Source organism: Oncorhynchus gorbuscha, linkage group LG02, assembly GCF_021184085.1.
Source record: "Oncorhynchus gorbuscha isolate QuinsamMale2020 ecotype Even-year linkage group LG02, OgorEven_v1.0, whole genome shotgun sequence".
NCBI classification, from domain to species: domain Eukaryota; kingdom Metazoa; phylum Chordata; class Actinopteri; order Salmoniformes; family Salmonidae; genus Oncorhynchus; species Oncorhynchus gorbuscha.
Window position 1 is genome coordinate 63,536,039 of NC_060174.1, and position 17,874 is coordinate 63,553,912.

The 17,874-nt window shown below is 43.4% G+C and overlaps 2 protein-coding genes across 3 annotated transcripts; one reads left to right on the plus strand and one right to left on the minus strand.

Moving 5' to 3' along the window:
- The first annotated feature begins 155 nt into the window (after nt 1–155).
- On the plus strand, nt 156–12,643 carry apooa (apolipoprotein O, a). 2 transcript variants are annotated; one of them, XM_046316772.1, is made up of 10 exons: nt 156–240; nt 1,422–1,523; nt 1,632–1,751; nt 2,374–2,406; nt 5,578–5,632; nt 5,765–5,860; nt 6,143–6,234; nt 6,422–6,502; nt 6,644–6,729; nt 12,384–12,643. In XM_046316772.1, exons 1-9 carry the CDS (start codon nt 175–177, stop codon nt 6,692–6,694), a joined length of 696 nt encoding a protein of 231 aa, XP_046172728.1. In that variant the 5' UTR covers nt 156–174; the 3' UTR covers nt 6,695–6,729; nt 12,384–12,643. The 2 variants fall into 2 exon arrangements, with proteins under 2 accessions (XP_046172728.1, XP_046172737.1); XM_046316781.1 differs by lacking the exon at nt 2,374–2,406.
- A 386-nt stretch (nt 12,644–13,029) lies between these two features.
- On the minus strand, nt 13,030–15,825 carry sat1a.2 (spermidine/spermine N1-acetyltransferase 1a, duplicate 2). Its single transcript, XM_046316796.1, has 6 exons — nt 15,584–15,825; nt 15,129–15,180; nt 14,946–15,029; nt 14,428–14,529; nt 13,425–13,465; nt 13,030–13,303 (listed from the first exon to the last, which is right to left on the minus strand). Exons 1-6 carry the CDS (start codon nt 15,647–15,649, stop codon nt 13,130–13,132), a joined length of 519 nt encoding a protein of 172 aa, XP_046172752.1. The 5' UTR covers nt 15,650–15,825; the 3' UTR covers nt 13,030–13,129.
- Between the last annotated feature and the right edge of the window lie 2,049 nt (nt 15,826–17,874).

The window sequence follows — 17,874 nt, forward strand, 5'->3', positions numbered from 1 at the left end:
CTGATTGTCGACCTTTGCATTCTTATGTGTTAATAACGTGTTTATTAACAAATAGTTTATTATCAAGTAATTATCTGGTTAGTCATTGGCCTTATTACGAAAACACCGGCCTATGAGATGAAGAGCTGAGGGAAGATAGCGAGAGTCGGATTGGAATGCGACCTGAGGCGCAGCATGTTCCCTTTCGGACACCGTAAGTACTCGAAGCTTGGCACGTTAAAAAAAAGGATCATGTACAAGGTGAGAATAGAAACTTTATGTACTACGTAATAACTTGATGTTAGGAAATTAATTTATTTCCGATTCAGTCCACACTGAGTTATGCGTTTTATTAATTTACTGTTTTAGTTGAATAGCGATCTGTTTCAATAAAATTAAGGGGAATCGATCCCCCGGTGAAGCACAGAGGGCGTAAGGACAGCGAGCAAGACACCATGATTATCAAGGGCATTGCATTAAATGCACAACACAGTATATATTTTTCTTCATTGTGTCGGAGTCATTCATACTGATACTTAGAGTTTCTGGCGCTCTGAGGTAGATGTCTCTTGTCACTCATGCATAGCCAACTAAAGTCGAAAGTAAGAAAACTCAGCTAGTTTTTCACACGCGTTCGGGCTGAGTTTAACACACTCTGTAGGTCCTTACTTGGTCTATCCACGGGGTACTTGAGGAGACACATGAGAGCATATGAAGGGGTACTCTGGGCAGAACAAAATTCAGTTGGTGGTACAGTAACCGAAAACGTTTGGGAACCACTGCTTTAGGCTAGAAGTTCATGAACTAGACAGACATTCGATATACCGGTATTGTCACATGCCTACTTAATGGGATGAACAATATACTTTTTTTTTACACTAGATGGCGCCATTGATCTTCTGTAAGACTTAAGGGCCACAATTCTCAATTCCATTACAACTTCTAGCTTCTACTCTTTTGGTGTTTCCAGGTGTGAATGTACTGCTTGACAGGTGAAATTTCCAACATTGTGATGGCCCTCACTAGGTAATAGCCTGGCTGACTCGATTCACGTTACTCACCGCGAGACCTACCATCTTCCCGTGAGAAGGTGTAGACCGAACTGCAAATGTACACCTGAGACTTACCCCAGTGTTTTACCAAAAAGGCTCAGTGGAACTGCTTTGACTGTGCTTGGTACTTTTCAGCTGGCATTTTAAATAACAATGGCTAACTGTGAACATGGGTTTACACGTTCCACGGTTAACACCTTCTCACAAAGCAACTGCCTTGACGATGCAGAGGTTGTTGATTCCACTCACTCCAAGTCTTGTGTCAAACACAGTTCCCGAAGAATAACACTTGAGCCTACGTTAACATAAACGCTGGCCACAACACTGGCGTGGGTTAAGTCTCAGATGGAAATGCCCCATTGATGTCCCAGTCATCCTGTGTCTTCCCAGGTAGCAGGTGTGGCTGCTGTGCCTGGAACCCTATGCCTGATTTCAGGGACTGTGTTTGCTGCCACCAAGGACAATCCAAATGTCACCTTAAATACAGATGAGGTACCGCATTGTGCGCACAATCACACTTTCTGAAGTCTTTCAGCATACATCCAATCTGAGGCAAGCCCACATTGGGATGAGGTAACTGACCCATATTGTTTGTTACAGCTCTCCCTCTACACTATACCGCAGCAGAAGTTCCGCTATGTGGAGCCGGAGATAGGGCACTTGGAGCAAGGTGTTACCACTCTAAGGAAACTGGCAGAGCCCTACACTACTTGGTGTCAGGTACATTGATATCCCTACTCACCTGTGAGCTACTGGGTGATAGTAATTCTTTCCTCTGTTAGGAACAGTCTTTTCTACCCGAAAAAATAAGGACAGTTGTTGGGTGTTTGTTTAGATATGCAACTCCAGGCAAGATTCATAATGTCTGATACCCCATCCTCACTCCAAAATACCTTCACATGGCCACTGTAAGGTGAAATGTTTTTGCCCTGCTTTACATTATCATCACAGCTGCTTTTGCGTATTTTACAATGCATCCCTGCAAAGATGTACTGTGATTAGTTGTAACGGGTAAATATTAACCACAGTAGGTCTCACTAATATCAATTCGTCTTTGTTTTCTCTTTGAGTATGAACAGTACTTATTTTCCCAGAGACCAGTTAATATTTACTGGTAATTCCTTTGTGTCTAGAGCTATTATACATCCTGTTTCACAATGGCCGGTAAATCTGTACAGTGTTTCGTCATGGCCAGTAAACATTTACTGTTGATTCCATGCTGCAATCAATAATCATTGCACGTGTTGAAATGATTTTGTCTATCACCAATGAAGTGTTAGTCATGATTGTGCTGCTCTGCTTCTGCCCCTGTGATCACGCCAATGATCTGCTCCCCTTTCAGCAAACAAGCCATTCAGCAGTGGAACATGTTCAGGTACTCCCCCATAGCCACTCACACATGATTAAAATCAAAACAAATCAAGCTTTATTTATACAGTGCATTTCAGACATGGAATGCAACATAACGTGCTTTGCAGGGGGGGGGGAAACAAATAAAATACAATGAAAATAAAAGCTGAAATATTTACTGCACAACAAGTATAAGATTTAAAAAATACAAAAAATGAATGACAAACTGAACAATTAAAAAAGACCCTAAGGAAAAGCAACGCTAAAAATGTTTTGATATCTCTTTTGGGCTCCTGAGTGGCGCTTTGGTCTAAGGCGCTGCATCTCAGTGCTATAGGCGTCCCTACAGACCCTGGTTTGATTCAAGGCTGTATCGCAACCGACCATGATTGGGAGTCCCATAGGGCGGCGCACAATTGGCCCAGCGTCATCCGGGTTTAACTGGGGTAGGCAGTCTTTGTAAATACGAATTTGTTCTTAACTGACTTGCCTAGTAAAATAAAGGTTAAGTAAAAATATGTCCACAGTTTTGTATCAAACTTCTCATCAGGTCTTGCTTGACTGATACCCAGCCTAATATTGATTATCTTATCTTTGAAATATGCTGCAAACTCATCACATTTAGATGAGGAAAGTTCACATAGGTTTGCGGGGGTAGGATTTATCAGGCCATTAATGGTCAAGAAGAGCACTCTCAAATTATTCTGATTTAATAGTAATCAAGTTATAAAAATGAGCCTGTCTGGCATTTCTAATTGCCTTGTTATAAATGCCAAGTTGCTCTCTCAGAATATCATAATGGACGTGCAACTTTGACTTTCTCCACATCCGCTCTGCAATTACTTCTTAATTGATTCGTTTCCTCACTCATCCAAGGGAATCTCCGTTTGGATGTGACCTTTTTCAACTTTACTGGAGCTATGGCATCAATGGTTGTCCTTAATTTGCTATTAAGGTTTTCAACTTAATCATCACAAGAGGAAGACAGAACAGGTGGTGGAGTATTGTTCATACATTCAATAAAAGCTGTAGCAACTTCAGAGGTAAGATAGTGTTTCTTAATAATGCGTTCAGTATTACCCTGTGCTATGGGCAACAAGGTAGTGAAAAATCCACAGTGGTGATCAGATTAAGCAACATCAACAATAGAGGATACAGTGGGACAAACAAGTATTTAGTCAGCCACCAATTGTGCAAGTTCTCCCACTTAAAAAGATGAGAGAGGCCTGTAATTTTCATCATAGGTACACTTCAACTATGACACAAAATTTGAGAAAAAAATCCAGAAAATCACATTGTAGGATTTGTAATGAATTTATTTGCAAATTATGGTGGAAAATAAGTTGGTTAAAAACACTGGTGGGCTAGCTCTGTTAGCGTTAGCCGTTAGCCTGCTCTGTTTTCACGATGGCTTGCATCTAACTGCTACTTATCAGGAATCCGGAACACAAAATTGCGGCTGACCGGGTCGCGGAATCTGTAGCAATACAAACTTTGAAAACTTTTTCATAAAAATATCAAATCGAGTATAGACCGTACACCGTTCTGTTGTGCGCTTTGATGACACACACAATCATCATAAACTCACAGAGAGGGATTGAGATTCAGCTGGTTAGTTGTTATGTCTAAAAGACTGGTAAATTACTCTGTAAATGTTTTTTTCAAACCCATTCAGCCTCTCCATTTTTGCTCGGCCAGGCTGTTCCATTTTTGCTCTAGAAGCTTCTGTTTGTGGCTGTGATCACTGCTTCTAAGTCACCCATCTGACCTCATGCCCCATTGGCTCCCTCAGTTAGGAGATAAGCAGCTCATTAACATACATCACATGTTTGTCAGTAAAGTGCAGTGGTTGGAACTTTATTGGTAGTTGCTCTTTTACAGTGCAGAATGTCTTTGCAACGTTTCAAGGGTACACAAAGTGTTGTTTGTTGATGTTTCAACTAGAGCTCCCTACTGGGTGACAAATTGACCTGTGCTTTAGGCTGTAAAACCCAATTTACAAATCGTGATTGTAAACAGTCAAATAAACCTTTGTATTGTAGGTAATTCTGACTCTATTGCAGGGTAAATAAAGACAGGTTTCTTCGTAGGCAAACAGAACTGTATGAGGGTTCTAAGGGCGTGGCAGTCCTACTGTAACCGGTTCTGTACCAGTACCTTTCTGTGTTGTGTTCTGGCGAGGTGTAGGTGGAAGAGAAGGCTCTGGACACACTTCTGCCGGTTGTCTCTCTTTTAATGGCTGTATGGAATGGAGGACCTGAGCCCTAGGACCGTGCCCCAGGACTACCTGACATGATGGCTCCTTGCTGTCCCCAGTCCACCTGACTGTGCTGCTGCTCCAGTTTAAACTGTTCTGCCTTATTATTATTTGACCATGCTGGTCATTTATGAACATTTGAACATCTTGGTCATGTTCTGTTATAATCTCTACCCGGCACAGCCAGAAGAGGACTGGCCACCCCACATAGCCCGGTTCCTCTCTAGGTTTCTTCCTAGGTTTTGGCCTTTCTAGGGAGTTTTTCCTAGCCACCGTGCTTTTACACCTGCATTGTTTGCTGTTTGGGGTTTTAGGCTGGGTTTCTGTACAGCACTTTGAGATATCAGCTGATGTACGAAGGGCTATATAAATAAATTTGATTTGATTTTTGATTTGATACAAATGCAAGGCAAACTTTAATGCTGCCGTCTGGACTAACATGCACAACAAGTATGTTTGCCTCTCATCTCGCTTTGAGCAAACTGAGGAGTAAAAGCATGGCTCCAGTTGATGACGACCTTATCAACACAATTTAGAAAATAAATAAAATAATTCATCCTTGAAAGTAGTGTAATACATTTCAAAATAACCATAAAATAACAAATGAAAATAAATATGAGAGATTTTCAGTAAAATACATAAAGTATATTTTACACCTGTTACACTACCACTAGTTATACTACCACTATAACAATCACAGTACAAACAATATAAAGCTATCACAAGTACACAGTAAACTTGAATTGAAGATTACTGAGCAAGAGCATATTTACTGTGAAATACCATATTATCATGTTATTAAATGTCAACTTGTTCTGTAACAATGAAAAATAAGCATTGATCCATTATTGAATGGCTCTGAAGGTGCAGAGATTGGGTGACATGGGCTGATGTACGTTACGTGTTCACTGTACTGTCCTCTTCTCTTGTGGGATTCAGGGTGCCATTGGACAAGTGAAGCCCAAGGTTGAAAGTGCCATCCAATTAGGAAATGGTAAGAGAACACACACCCCATGATACACATAAATAAAGTGGACTCATTACTCATACACTGTAATGTACACCCATTTGTACAGATAGGATGTCCGTTTCAGTTTGGTAACAGAGTCACTTTCTGTTATTTCAGAGACTTTCACTTTCCTGCAAAACCCTCCTGCTGAATTCTACCCCCGGGCTGGGGTCATTGGTTTTGCTGGTATCCTTGGACTCTTTCTTGCAAGAGGTAAATAGTGGGTGTAAGTTTTGGGTTTGGATGAAGAGTACCCTGTTTTTGATCCCAATTGTTTTAGGGGTTTTATCCACTTGTCCTTGTGCTAAGCAAGCACTCTGTGAGTCACTGTGCCAGAGGCTGATCTAGAGGTAGAGCTGTAGCCTCCAGACCATACAAGGCCGGGGTACAAATCTCAAACCTACTGCTGCTTCCTGTTGCCCTCTCCGGCTTCCTTTTCTTGTTTTTAATCTCCTTGAATATGGTCCATGTGACCCTCTCTCCTATGTCTTCTAGGTTCCAGGGTGAAGAAGCTGATCTATCCTACAGGACTGATGGCTGTGGGCTACACTATGTATTACCCCCAGCAAGCCGCATCAATCGCCAAGGTGAGTTAGCGTGTCAATACTGTATGTCAGATGTTTTTTTTTACCTACTCGTGTGGGAGATAATGCATATTGTTCCATACCAAGACATAAGACGGTGTTGTAGGGTCATTCTTAATCCTGTGATGTTTGATTCTTAATGTATACTATTTTGCTTAAACCAATTTATCGGTTCCCCTCCTTCCCACAGAACACAGGAGACTCGTTGTACGATTTTGCCCTGCAGGGCTACGTTAACATAGAGAAGGTGTTCAAGTCAGTGGAGGGGAAGGTGAGCTCATCTTGTAAGGTCAAAAACTAGTTTGATCCTGAGGATGGAGATGGTACAGAGTTACTGTGCAGATCAATGCAGATTATTTGGAATGGGTTGACCAGTCTGAATTTTCACTTCCTACCATGAATCCTTCCACAGCCAATGAAAAAAGAGAAAACAGAGGAAAAGAAACCAGAAGAAACCAGATGAGAAGAGCTGCAGAGGCCAAACCATGATCACAGCAGGTACAACAAACCTGAACATTTTCGCACAATAACAGCCTGCCAGCCTGCCAGCACCCAACACTTTAATCATTGACCTAGTGGTCAACCTGCAGGCTTATGTAACACCCCAATAACTTGCCACAAAATGTTGTCAATTCATTATAAATCCTTTTATAGTAACATTTATGCCAACTTTAAAATATTTGGGGGGGAAAGCAGAGAACAAACCAGTGTACTTTTCATATCAGGTGCTAATGCTAGCAAAGTCTTGTCGATAAAAGGCTAACTGTTATGCTGGTGAATGAGGACCCAAAAGCGACTTAGCGAAAACAGAATCTTTATTCCAGTAAATGGCAAAAGTAATAATCCTGGAACACTAAAGAAGAAAACAAAACAGGAAAAAACTTAAATCCACTCGTAGTAACGAGGACAGACTGGAGACTCGACCATTGACTGCAGGTTGCTTCGGGAAGGCACCGACCGTAGCAGACTAAGACACCTGCTCACACGCAGCATCTGAAGGAGACAAGACACGACAGGGCGAGACAAGGACACAGCACAGCGAACATCATACAAGGATCCGACAAGGACAGAAGTGGAAAACAAGGGGAGAAATAGGGACTCTAATCAGAGGGCAAAATAGGGGACAGGTGTGAAAAGACTAAATGAGTGAGTTAGGAGAATGAGGAACAGCTGGGAGCAGGAACGGAACGATAGAGAGAAGAGAGAGAGGGAGGGGGAGAGAGAGGGATAGAAAAAGGAACGAACCTAATAAGACTAGCAGGGGAAACGAACAGAAGGGAAAGCACCAGGACAAGACAATATATGACAAAACATGACAGTACCCCCCCACTCACCGAGCGCCTCCTGGCGCACTCGAGGAGGAATCCTGGCGGCAACGGAGGAAATCATCAATCAGCGAACGGTCCAGCACGTCCCGAGATGGAACCCAACTCCTCTCCTCAGGACCGTAACCCTCCCAATCCACTAAGTACTGGTGACCACGTCCCCGAGAACGCATGTCCATGATCCTACGTACCTTGTAAATAGGTGCGCCCTCGACAAGGACGGGGGGAGACGAACGGGGTGCGAAGAAAGGGCTTGACACAGGAGACATGGAAGTCAGGATGGACGCGACGAAGATGTCGCGGAAGAAGCTTTTCGCACAGCGACAGGATTGACGACCTGGGAGACACGGAACGGACCAATGAACCGCGGAGTCAACTTACGAGAAGCTGTCGTAAGGGGAAGGTTACGAGTGGAAAGCCACACTCTCTGGCCGCGACAATACCTAGGACTCTTAATCCTACGTTTATTGGCGGCTCTCACAGTCTGCGCCCTGTAACGGCAAAGTGCAGACCTCACCCTCCTCCAGGTGTGCTCACAACGTTGGACAAACGCCTGAGCGGAGGGAACGCTGGACTTGGCGAGCTGGGACGAGAACAGAGGAGGCTGGTAACCCAGACTACTCTGAAACGGAGATAGCCCGGTAGCAGACGAAGGAAGCGAGTTGTGAGCGTATTCTGCCCAGGGAGCTGTTCTGCCCAAGACGCAGGGTTTCTAAAAGAAAGGCTGCGTAGTATGCGACCAATCGTCTGATTGGCCCTTTCTGCTTGACCGTTAGACTGGGGATGAAAACCGGAAGAGAGACTGACGGAAGCACCAATCAAACGACAGAACTCCCTCCAAAACTGTGATGTGAATTGCGGACCTCTGTCTGAAACGGCGTCTAACGGGAGGCCATGAATTCTGAACACATTCTCGATGATGATTTGTGCCGTCTCCTTAGCGGAAGGAAGCTTAGCGAGGGGAATGAAATGTGCCGCCTTAGAGAACCTATCGACAACCGTAAGAATCACAGTCTTCCCCGCAGACGAAGGCACACCGGTAATGAAGTCTAAGGCGATGTGAGACCATGGTCGAGAAGGAATGGGAAGCGGTCTGAGACGACCGGCAGGAGGAGAGTTACCTGACTTAGTCTGCGCGCAGTCCGAACAAGCAGCCACGAAACGGCGCGTGTCACACTCCTGAGTAGGCCACCAAAAGCGCTGGCGAATAGAAGCAAGTGTACCTCGAACGCCGGGATGGCCAGCTAACTTGGCAGAGTGAGCCCACTGAAGAACAGCCAGACGAGTAGAAACAGGAACGAAAAGAAGGTTACTAGGACAAGCGCGCAGCGACGCAGTGTGAGTGAGTGCTTGCTTAACCTGTCTCTCAATTCCCCAGACCTTCAACCCGACAACACGCCCATAAGGAAGAATCCCCTCGGGATCGGTAGAAGCCACAGAAGAACTAAAGAGACGGGATAAGGCATCAGGCTTGGTGTTCTTATTACCCGGGCGATAAGAAATCACAAACTCGAAACGAGCGAAAAACAACGCCCAACGAGCTTGACGTGCATTAAGTCGTTTGGCAGAACGGATGTACTCAAGGTTCTTATGGTCAGTCCAAACGACAAAAGGAACGGTCGCCCCCTCCAACCACTGTCGCCATTCGCCTAGGGCTAAGCGGACGGCGAGCAGTTCGCGGTTACCCACATCATAGTTGCGTTCCGATGGCGACAGGCGATGAGAAAAATAAGCGCAAGAATGGACCTTATCGTCAGACTGGAAGCGCTGGGATAGAATGGCTCCCACGCCCACCTCTGAAGCGTCAACCTCGACAATGAATTGTTTAGTGACGTCAGGAGTAACGAGGATAGGAGCGGACGTAAAACGCTTCTTGAGGAGATCAAAAGCTCCCTGGGCGGAACCGGACCACTTAAAGCACGTCTTGACAGAAGTAAGAGCTGTGAGAGGGGCAGCAACTTGACCGAAATTACGAATGAAACGCCGATAGAAATGAGCGAAACCTAGAAAGCGCTGCAACTCGACACGTGACCTTGGAACGGGCCAATCACTGACAGCCTGGACCTTAGCGGGATCCATCTGAATGCCTTCAGCGGAAATAACAGAACCGAGAAAAGTGACAGAGGAGACATGAAAGGCGCACTTCTCAGCCTTCACGTAGAGACAATTCTCTAAAAGGCGCTGGAGTACACGTCGAACGTGCTGAACATGAATCTCGAGTGACGGTGAAAAAATCAGAATATCGTCAAGGTAGACAAAAACAAAGATGTTCAGCATGTCTCTCAGTACATCATTAACTAATTCCTGAAAAACAGCTGGAGCATTAGCGAGACCAAACGGCAGAACCCGGTACTCAAAATTCCCTAACGGAGTGTTAAACGCCGTTTTCCACTCGTCCCCCTCTCTGATACGCACAAGATGGTAAGCATTACGAAGGTCCAACTTAGTAAAGAACCTGGCTCCCTGCAGAATCTCGAAGGCTGATGACATAAGGGGAAGCGGATAACGATTCTTAACCGTTATGTCATTCAGCCCTCGATAATCCACGCAGGGGCGCAGAGTACCGTCCTTCTTCTTAACAAAAAAAAACCCCGCTCCGGCAGGAGAGGAAGAAGGCACTACGGTGCCGGCGTCAAGAGAAACAGACAAATAATCCTCGAGAGCCTTACGTTCGGGAGCCGACAGAGAGTATAGTCTACCCCGAGGGGGAGTGGTCCCCGGAAGGAGATCAATACTACAATCATACGACCGGTGAGGAGGAAGGGAGTTGGCTCTGGACCGACTGAAGACCGTGCGCAGATCATGATATTCCTCCGGCACTCCTGTCAAATCACCAGGTTCCTCCTGAGAAGAGGGGACAGAAGAAACAGGGGGGATAGCAGACATTAAACACTTCACATGACAAGAAACGTTCCAGGATAGGATAGAATTACTAGACCAATTAATAGAAGGATTATGACATACTAGCCAGGGATGACCCAAAACAACAGGTGTAAAAGGTGAACGAAAAATCAAAAAGGAAATAGTCTCACTGTGGTTACCAGATACTGTGAGGGTTAAAGGTAGTGTCTCATATCTGATACTGGGGAGATGACTACCATCTAAGGTGAACATGGGCGTGGGCTTCCCTAACTGTCTGAGAGGAATGTCATGTTTCCGAGCCCATGCTTCGTCCATAAAACAACCCTCAGCCCCAGAGTCTATCAAGGCACTGCATGAAGCAGCCGAACCGGTCCAGCGTAGATGGACCGACATAGTAGTACAGGATCTTGATGGAGAGACCTGAGTAGTAGCGCTCACCAGTAGCCCTCCGCTACTGATGAGCTCTGGCTTTTACTGGACATGAATTGACAAAATGTCCAGCAAAACCGCAATAGAGGCACAGGCGGTTGGTGATCCTCCGTTCCCTCTCCTTAGTCGAGATGCGAATACCTCCCAGCTGCATGGGCTCAGTCTCTGAGCCGGAGGGAGGAGATGGTTGCGATGCGGAGAGGGGGAACACCGTTAACGCGAGCTCTCTTCCACGAGCTCGGTGACGAAGATCTACCCGTCGTTCTATGCGGATGGCGAGTGCAATCAAAGAGTCCACACTGGAAGGAACCTCCCGGGAGAGAATCTCATCCTTAACCTCTGCGTGAGTCCCTCCAGAAAACGAGCGAGCAGCGCCGGCTCGTTCCAGTCACTAGAGGCAGCAAGAGTGCGAAACTCTATAGAGTAATCCGTTATGGATCGATCACCTTGACATAGGGAAGCCAGGGCCCTAGAAGCCTCCCTACCAAAAACTGAACGATCAAAAACCCATATCATCTCCTCTTTAAAGTTCAGGTAATTGTTAGAACAATCAGCCCTTGCCTCCCAGATAGCTGTGCCCCACTCTCGAGCCCGGCCAGTAAGGAGTGAAATGACGTAAGCAATCCGAGCTCTCTCTCTTGAGTATGTGTTGGGTTGGAGAGAGAACACAATATCACACTGGGTGAGAAAGGAGCGGCACTCAGTGGGCTGCCCGGAGTAACATGGTGGGTTATTAACCCTAGGTTCCGGAGACTCGGCAGAACAGTAAGCTGGTGGCACGAGACGAAGACTCTGAAACTGTCCAGACAGGTCGGAAACCTGAGCGGCCAGGGTCTCAACGGCATGACGAGCAGCAGACAATTCCTGCTCGTGTCTGCCGAGCATAGCTCCCTGGATCTCGACGGCAGTGTTACGAGAACCGTAGTCGCTGGGTCCATTCTTGGTCGGATCCTTCTGTTATGCTGGTGAATGAGGACCCAAAAGCGACTTAGCGAAAACAGAATCTTTATTCCAGTAAATGGCAAAAGTAATAATCCTGGAACACTAAAGAAGAAAACAAAACAGGAAAAAACTTAAATCCACTCGTAGTAACGAGGACAGACTGGAGACTCGACCATTGACTGCAGGTTGCTTCGGGAAGGCACCGACCGTAGCAGACTAAGACACCTGCTCACACGCAGCATCTGAAGGAGACAAGACACGACAGGGCGAGACAAGGACACAGCACAGCGAACATCATACAAGGATCCGACAAGGACAGAAGTGGAAAACAAGGGGAGAAATAGGGACTCTAATCAGAGGGCAAAATAGGGGACAGGTGTGAAAAGACTAAATGAGTGAGTTAGGAGAATGAGGAACAGCTGGGAGCAGGAACGGAACGATAGAGAGAAGAGAGAGAGGGAGGGGGAGAGAGAGGGATAGAAAAAGGGAACGAACCTAATAAGACTAGCAGGGGGAAACGAACAGAAGGGAAAGCACCAGGACAAGACAATATATGACAAAACATGACACTAACAATGAGTTCTCTCTTTTCAGATACGTTGTGATACTAGGATCGTGACAACAAAACAAGATTAGCAGTCTTCCCAGGTCCTCCCAATGTATGCTACCATAAGTCATGGTTAGGCTCGCTCCCATTTGCGACTAATGACCAGCTTTTGCACTAGCCTTTCTCTCTGGCATTTACCTAGGAGGGGGCAGGACCTATCAAAGTTTTAAACTTTATGTATTGAAGGTTCAGCTTTGTGATTTGAATGTATTTATGTAGACCGGAATAAAATCTATATTGTACGATCTATTGACAGCGTTGATTTTAAAATAAAAGGCCACCGAAAACTGTAGAGGTATTGTACATAGGCACCCTAAGCGTGTGTGAGAACTACTACATGAAGAAAAACATTGTTTGACAAGACAGTTAAGAAGTCTGTCCTTCCATAAACAAGCACCCACTTCTCCTTCTGAGCCAGACGTTATCGTCGAGCCAGTTATAAACCATCTATACCTGCTGAGTCATGTTGAAATCTATGTTCCAGTACAAGGTCACATGACTAGGATAGTTCTCCTTTTTGTTTATGGAAGGTCAATCAACCATTATAAGACATGAGTAAATGAAACGTACTGACTTCGAGTTTCAAAACCACCCAGATGTATAACAGGTCTTGCAGGAAGAAGTTGAACAAACTGTTTTTGTATTTATTTATTGAAATACATATTTATTTTAAAGAACATTGACATCAACAAATGAAAGGGAAGGCATTTCCGATAATGGTCATTTGCTGAATTTATCGTTTCTTTGCAGAAATCTTCAGCAGGTCATCCTTATCAATCGCATAGAGTCGCCAGCCCTCCTCATCGGACAGGTCTGAGGCTCCACGCCGCTTGTAGAACTCTATGGACGACTTGTTCCACTCTGCTACGATGAAGTGCATGCTACTGCAGCGAGTCTTAACTGCCGTCTGAAGAAGGGAGGACATTAAAACAAAGTTAGACAGGGAGGGTCATCATATAACCTTGGCTATAGGATGTACTGATCTATGTGATCAGTAAATTGATTGCAAAAAAGTCCTATAGACTTACCTCACTCAGAACCTTCAGGATATCTGACCCAATACCATAACCTGAGAAAACAGAATCAAAGATTGGCAGTTAAGTCCTGGATCCAAGGACCCTGATTCAGTTGCCAGCGTTGGGCCAGTAACCGAAAGGTTGCTAGTTCGAATCCCCAAGCCGACTAGGTGAAAAACCAAACGATCTGCCCTTGAGCAAGGCACTTAATCTTAGCCCAGTGTTTCCCAAACTCGGTCCTCGGGACCCCAAGGGGTGCACGTTTTTGATTTTGACCTAACTACCCAGCTGATTCAGCTAGGGCAAAAAACAAAACGTGCACCCCTTGGGGTCCCGAGGACCGAGTTTTGGAAACCCTGCCCTAATTCCACCAAGGTCGCTGTAAATAATGGCTGATCCTTGGCTGTGACGTTCCCTTTCCGAGGGTGTCAATAATGGCTGATCCCTGGCTGTGACGTTCCCTTTCCGAGGGTGTCAATAATGGCTGATCCCTGGCTGTGACGTTCCCTTTCCGAGGGTGTCAATAATGGCTGATCCCTGGCTGTGACGTTCCCTTTCCGAGGGTGTCAATAATGGCTGATCCCTGGCTGTGACGTTCCCTTTCCGAGGGTGTCAATAATGGCTGATCCCTGGCTGTGACGTTCCCTTTCCGAGGGTGTCAATAATGGCTGATCCCTGGCTGTGACGTTCCCTTTCCGAGGGTGTCAATAATGGCTGATCCCTGGCTGTGACGTTCCCTTTCCGAGGGTGTCAATAATGGCTGATCCCTGGCTGTGACGTTCCCTTTCCGAGGGTGTCAATAATGGCTGATCCCTGGCTGTGACGTTCCCTTTCCGAGGGTGTCAATAATGGCTGATCCCTGGCTGTGACGTTCCCTTTCCAAGTGTGTCTCAGGGGGTGTGGGATATGCAAAAAAAACACTGTTCTATTACACACCACACACTTATACATGTGTGAAACAGGACAAATATAATCAACCCTATTTATTTAATGTAACACACCATCATAGACTTACCCCTGAACTCTTTCATCACATAGAAGTCCTCTAAGTAGAGAAGCTTCCCAATCCAGGGGTCATAGGTGAAGTAGTACATGGCAAACCCAACGACAGTGTATCCTAAAACAGTGAAAACATCCACACCGACAGGTAAGTGTTTGTGTAAAACTACTAGGATCTGACAAAATCCCACTTGGCTTTTTGAGTATGATATTTTTGTGTTATGATGAAGGGGATTTTCATTGTCAGGGAAACACTTGGGCCCTAATTATGATATCACTGAGAATTTAAAAGGAGTTTCTCCGAGAATTGAGAACATTAAATTCCAAACTCCAGATCACGATTCACTTTGAGTTCATGCCCACCAACACTACCCAGACATTGTGTTGTGTCTACCAACACGTACTCTTGTTTACCTTAGCAGCGCTTCCGTTTTTTTTTACTAGCCATAAATGTTTGGAATCTTGATTGTCAAACCTTTGCACTATTTCCTTACGAACTGACATTCTGTGAAACAGGATTACAACATGATTTACCGTCTGAGCTCTGCTTATCCTCAGGAACTTCTGCAACGACGCAATGGTAGAAGGGATGATCCCCAAAGCCGTCCTCTAGTAGTTCTGAAAGTAAATTGTAAAGTCAGGGACTTCTGATTTGTTGGGGAAACATTTGATATGTTTACAATAATCAGCCATCACACACAGTAGACTTAACGTTACCTTTCTCCGTCAAGATGACCTGCTCTTCCATTTTTTCAAATTTCGCAAGTTCCTGAAATAGTTTTTTTTTTTAAAGCATTGTTGTTAGTCAAATGTCATAATATTGAAAAATATGCTTAGGCTATGTCTGTGATTATAACTTAAGCTACGGATATTTAAACACATACATACACACATATACATACATACATACATACATACATACATACATACATACATACATACATACATACATACATACATACATACATACATACATACATACATACATACATACATACATACATACATACATACATACATACATACATACATACATACATACATACATACATACATACATACATACATACATACATACATACATACATACATACATACATACATACATACATACATACATACATACATACATACATACATACATACATAGTTGAATACACGCATCCGTTTACCTTTATGAGTCGCAATATGTCTGACACGTCCTTGGGCTCGGCTTTCCGTAATATGAAATTTGACATTTTCTTTTTTTACTCTTTTTCCCTTTTCTTACAAGTCCTCTGAATGTGAAAATAAGCAAAACCTGTTTCTTCATCCGCTTCTTAGGAGTTGACCCCCTGCAATACGTTTAGGATTCCAGTACGAGCGGAATTACATTCGCTTTGGTCGCTGGCAGCTAATGACTTTACTGAGCGCTTCACCCTCTTTTAAACGCATTCTGTAAACTCGTCACAATCACATCCCGGAAGACTAAACGGGAAAATAGCTTACCAAATAACTGTTGACGTCATCGGGTCTCTACTTCCCATGACTCATAAGCGGTGCTAATTATAAGCCAGCTGGCTGACGATACTACACTTTCTGAAAGACGCGAACCAAATGCACATATAGATCAATGTCATATACAGTCCTTTTCCAAAGTATCGGGTCTATATCTTAACATTAATCAATGTGAACTCATGGCTGTCAAAGATTGTGCGACACCTTCATATTATGGTGTTCCGGTGAAAGAAGAACTTACTTATTTAGGAATAACCATTACTAAGGATCAGAAGTCGAGAGGGTTACTAAATTTTAACCCTCTTATTAAAGAAAAACAAAGAAGCTAAATCAATGGCTACAGAGGGACTTATCTTTTAAAAGAAGAGTTCTAATAACCAAGGCTATCTCTAGGCTAACATATGGCGCTCATTTTATTTTTTTGACAGTTAAATAAGGAAGGAGTAAGACCTGATGTTTTTCAACTTTCTGTGGAGAAACCGTAACCATTACATTAGGAAAACTTGTACTGAACACATGAGTATGGTGGGCTGAATTTTCGGGACTTTAATACCTTAAACAATACTTTTAAGATCAATTGGATCAACAATTCCTAAGAAGACCAACTTCTATCTGGAATTGTATTCCTCATCATGTCGGTCTTCTCTACTTTTGGTGGCCTTAAATTCATGTTGGTTTGCAATTACAATATTGACAAAGTTCCAGTGAAACTCTGCTTTTCATCGGCAGTTTTTCTTGTCATGGTCCTTCATTTATAAGCATAATTTTCCCCCACATAGATATTATATATAGAACAATCGGGATATATTGTATAAAAATACTCATTTGATTTTAGAACATTGGTTCCGAAATAATATCCTATTGGTGAGCCAACTTGTAAATGCAGAGGGCTTTTACTTAGTTATAAGGAATTCTTATCACTTTACAAGATTCCTGTAACGCTAAAATATTTTGTGATTGTTTTAGACGCCATTCCCTAAGGTATTGCTTTATTATTCAGGAACGTGTCAAGACCTGACCCTCAGAAGCTACCTTCTATTAACCCTGTTGACTCATCAGTAGGAAATATTTGTTTCTCTTTCGGTCCTTTCAACAACAGTACGAACCTTGTTTCAGCAGGATGTTGTATCTACTATACCTTATGTCCTGCCTTATTGAAACGGTTTTATTGATAATATCTGTTGGAAAAAAGTTTGGATTTTGCCACATACCTACTTGTTAACCAAATGAAGGAAGTTTCCTTTAAAATAATTCATAAATATTATCCTGCCAACCATTATATAGAGAACTTTAAGGAAAACATCAACTTAAATTGCACCTTTTGTAATGACCACCCAGAAACGGCGATGCATCTTTTTTTGGCATTGTATTCATGTAAGGCAACTGTGGCAAGACATCAGTAGATTTATAATTGTACACATTTAAGAATATTTGACACTATTGTGGAGAGATGTATTGCTTCTTTACCTACGATAGAAATACGTTGAAACAATTTTATAGAATTACTTTCATTATTCTTTTGGACAGATTTCATATTCACAAATGTAAATTTACAAACAAAACACCACATTTGCTTACCTTACAAAAATAAATGGAAATATATTTTAAGACAATTAAATACTCTACTAACAAAAACGCTGTTAGTGTATGTATGTATGTGTATGTCTCTTAAGGTCCTTGTGTAATGTGATGTTGTACCCCCTAGCCCATTTCTTCTTTGTATATAATTTATATATACTTGTGTTCCCACATGTACTTCCTGTATTGACTTGAAAAATAAAAAATACAAAACAAAAAATACCAAAAAAAACACACAAAAAAATAAATATGTATATATATATATATATATATATATATATATATAAATAAATGATACATGCTGTCCAGCATCCTTAGGACATCCCTTCCTACCCTATTGACGTTGACATTTCCAATGGTTAAGGTTAGGGTAGGGGTTAAGGTTAGG

What these genes read in the sequence shown, in the direction of transcription:
- apooa (XM_046316772.1), top strand. Translation starts at nt 175, where the DNA reads ATGTTCCCTTTCGGACACCGTAAGTACTCGAAGCTTGGCACGTTAAAA. An exon ending in AAGCCGCATCAATCGCCAAG is followed by an intron (nt 6,235 to 6,421) that starts GTGAGTTAGCGT and finishes TCCTTCCCACAG; the next exon opens with AACACAGGAGACTCGTTGTA. An exon ending in TCAAGTCAGTGGAGGGGAAG is followed by an intron (nt 6,503 to 6,643) that starts GTGAGCTCATCT and finishes ATCCTTCCACAG; the next exon opens with CCAATGAAAAAAGAGAAAAC.
- sat1a.2 (XM_046316796.1), bottom strand. Translation starts at nt 15,649, where the DNA reads ATGTCAAATTTCATATTACGGAAAGCCGAGCCCAAGGACGTGTCAGAC. An exon ending in ACATATTGCGACTCATAAAG is followed by an intron (nt 15,181 to 15,583) that starts GTAAACGGATGC and finishes AAACTATTTCAG; the next exon opens with GAACTTGCGAAATTTGAAAA. An exon ending in GGTCATCTTGACGGAGAAAG is followed by an intron (nt 15,030 to 15,128) that starts GTAACGTTAAGT and finishes ATTTACTTTCAG; the next exon opens with AACTACTAGAGGACGGCTTT.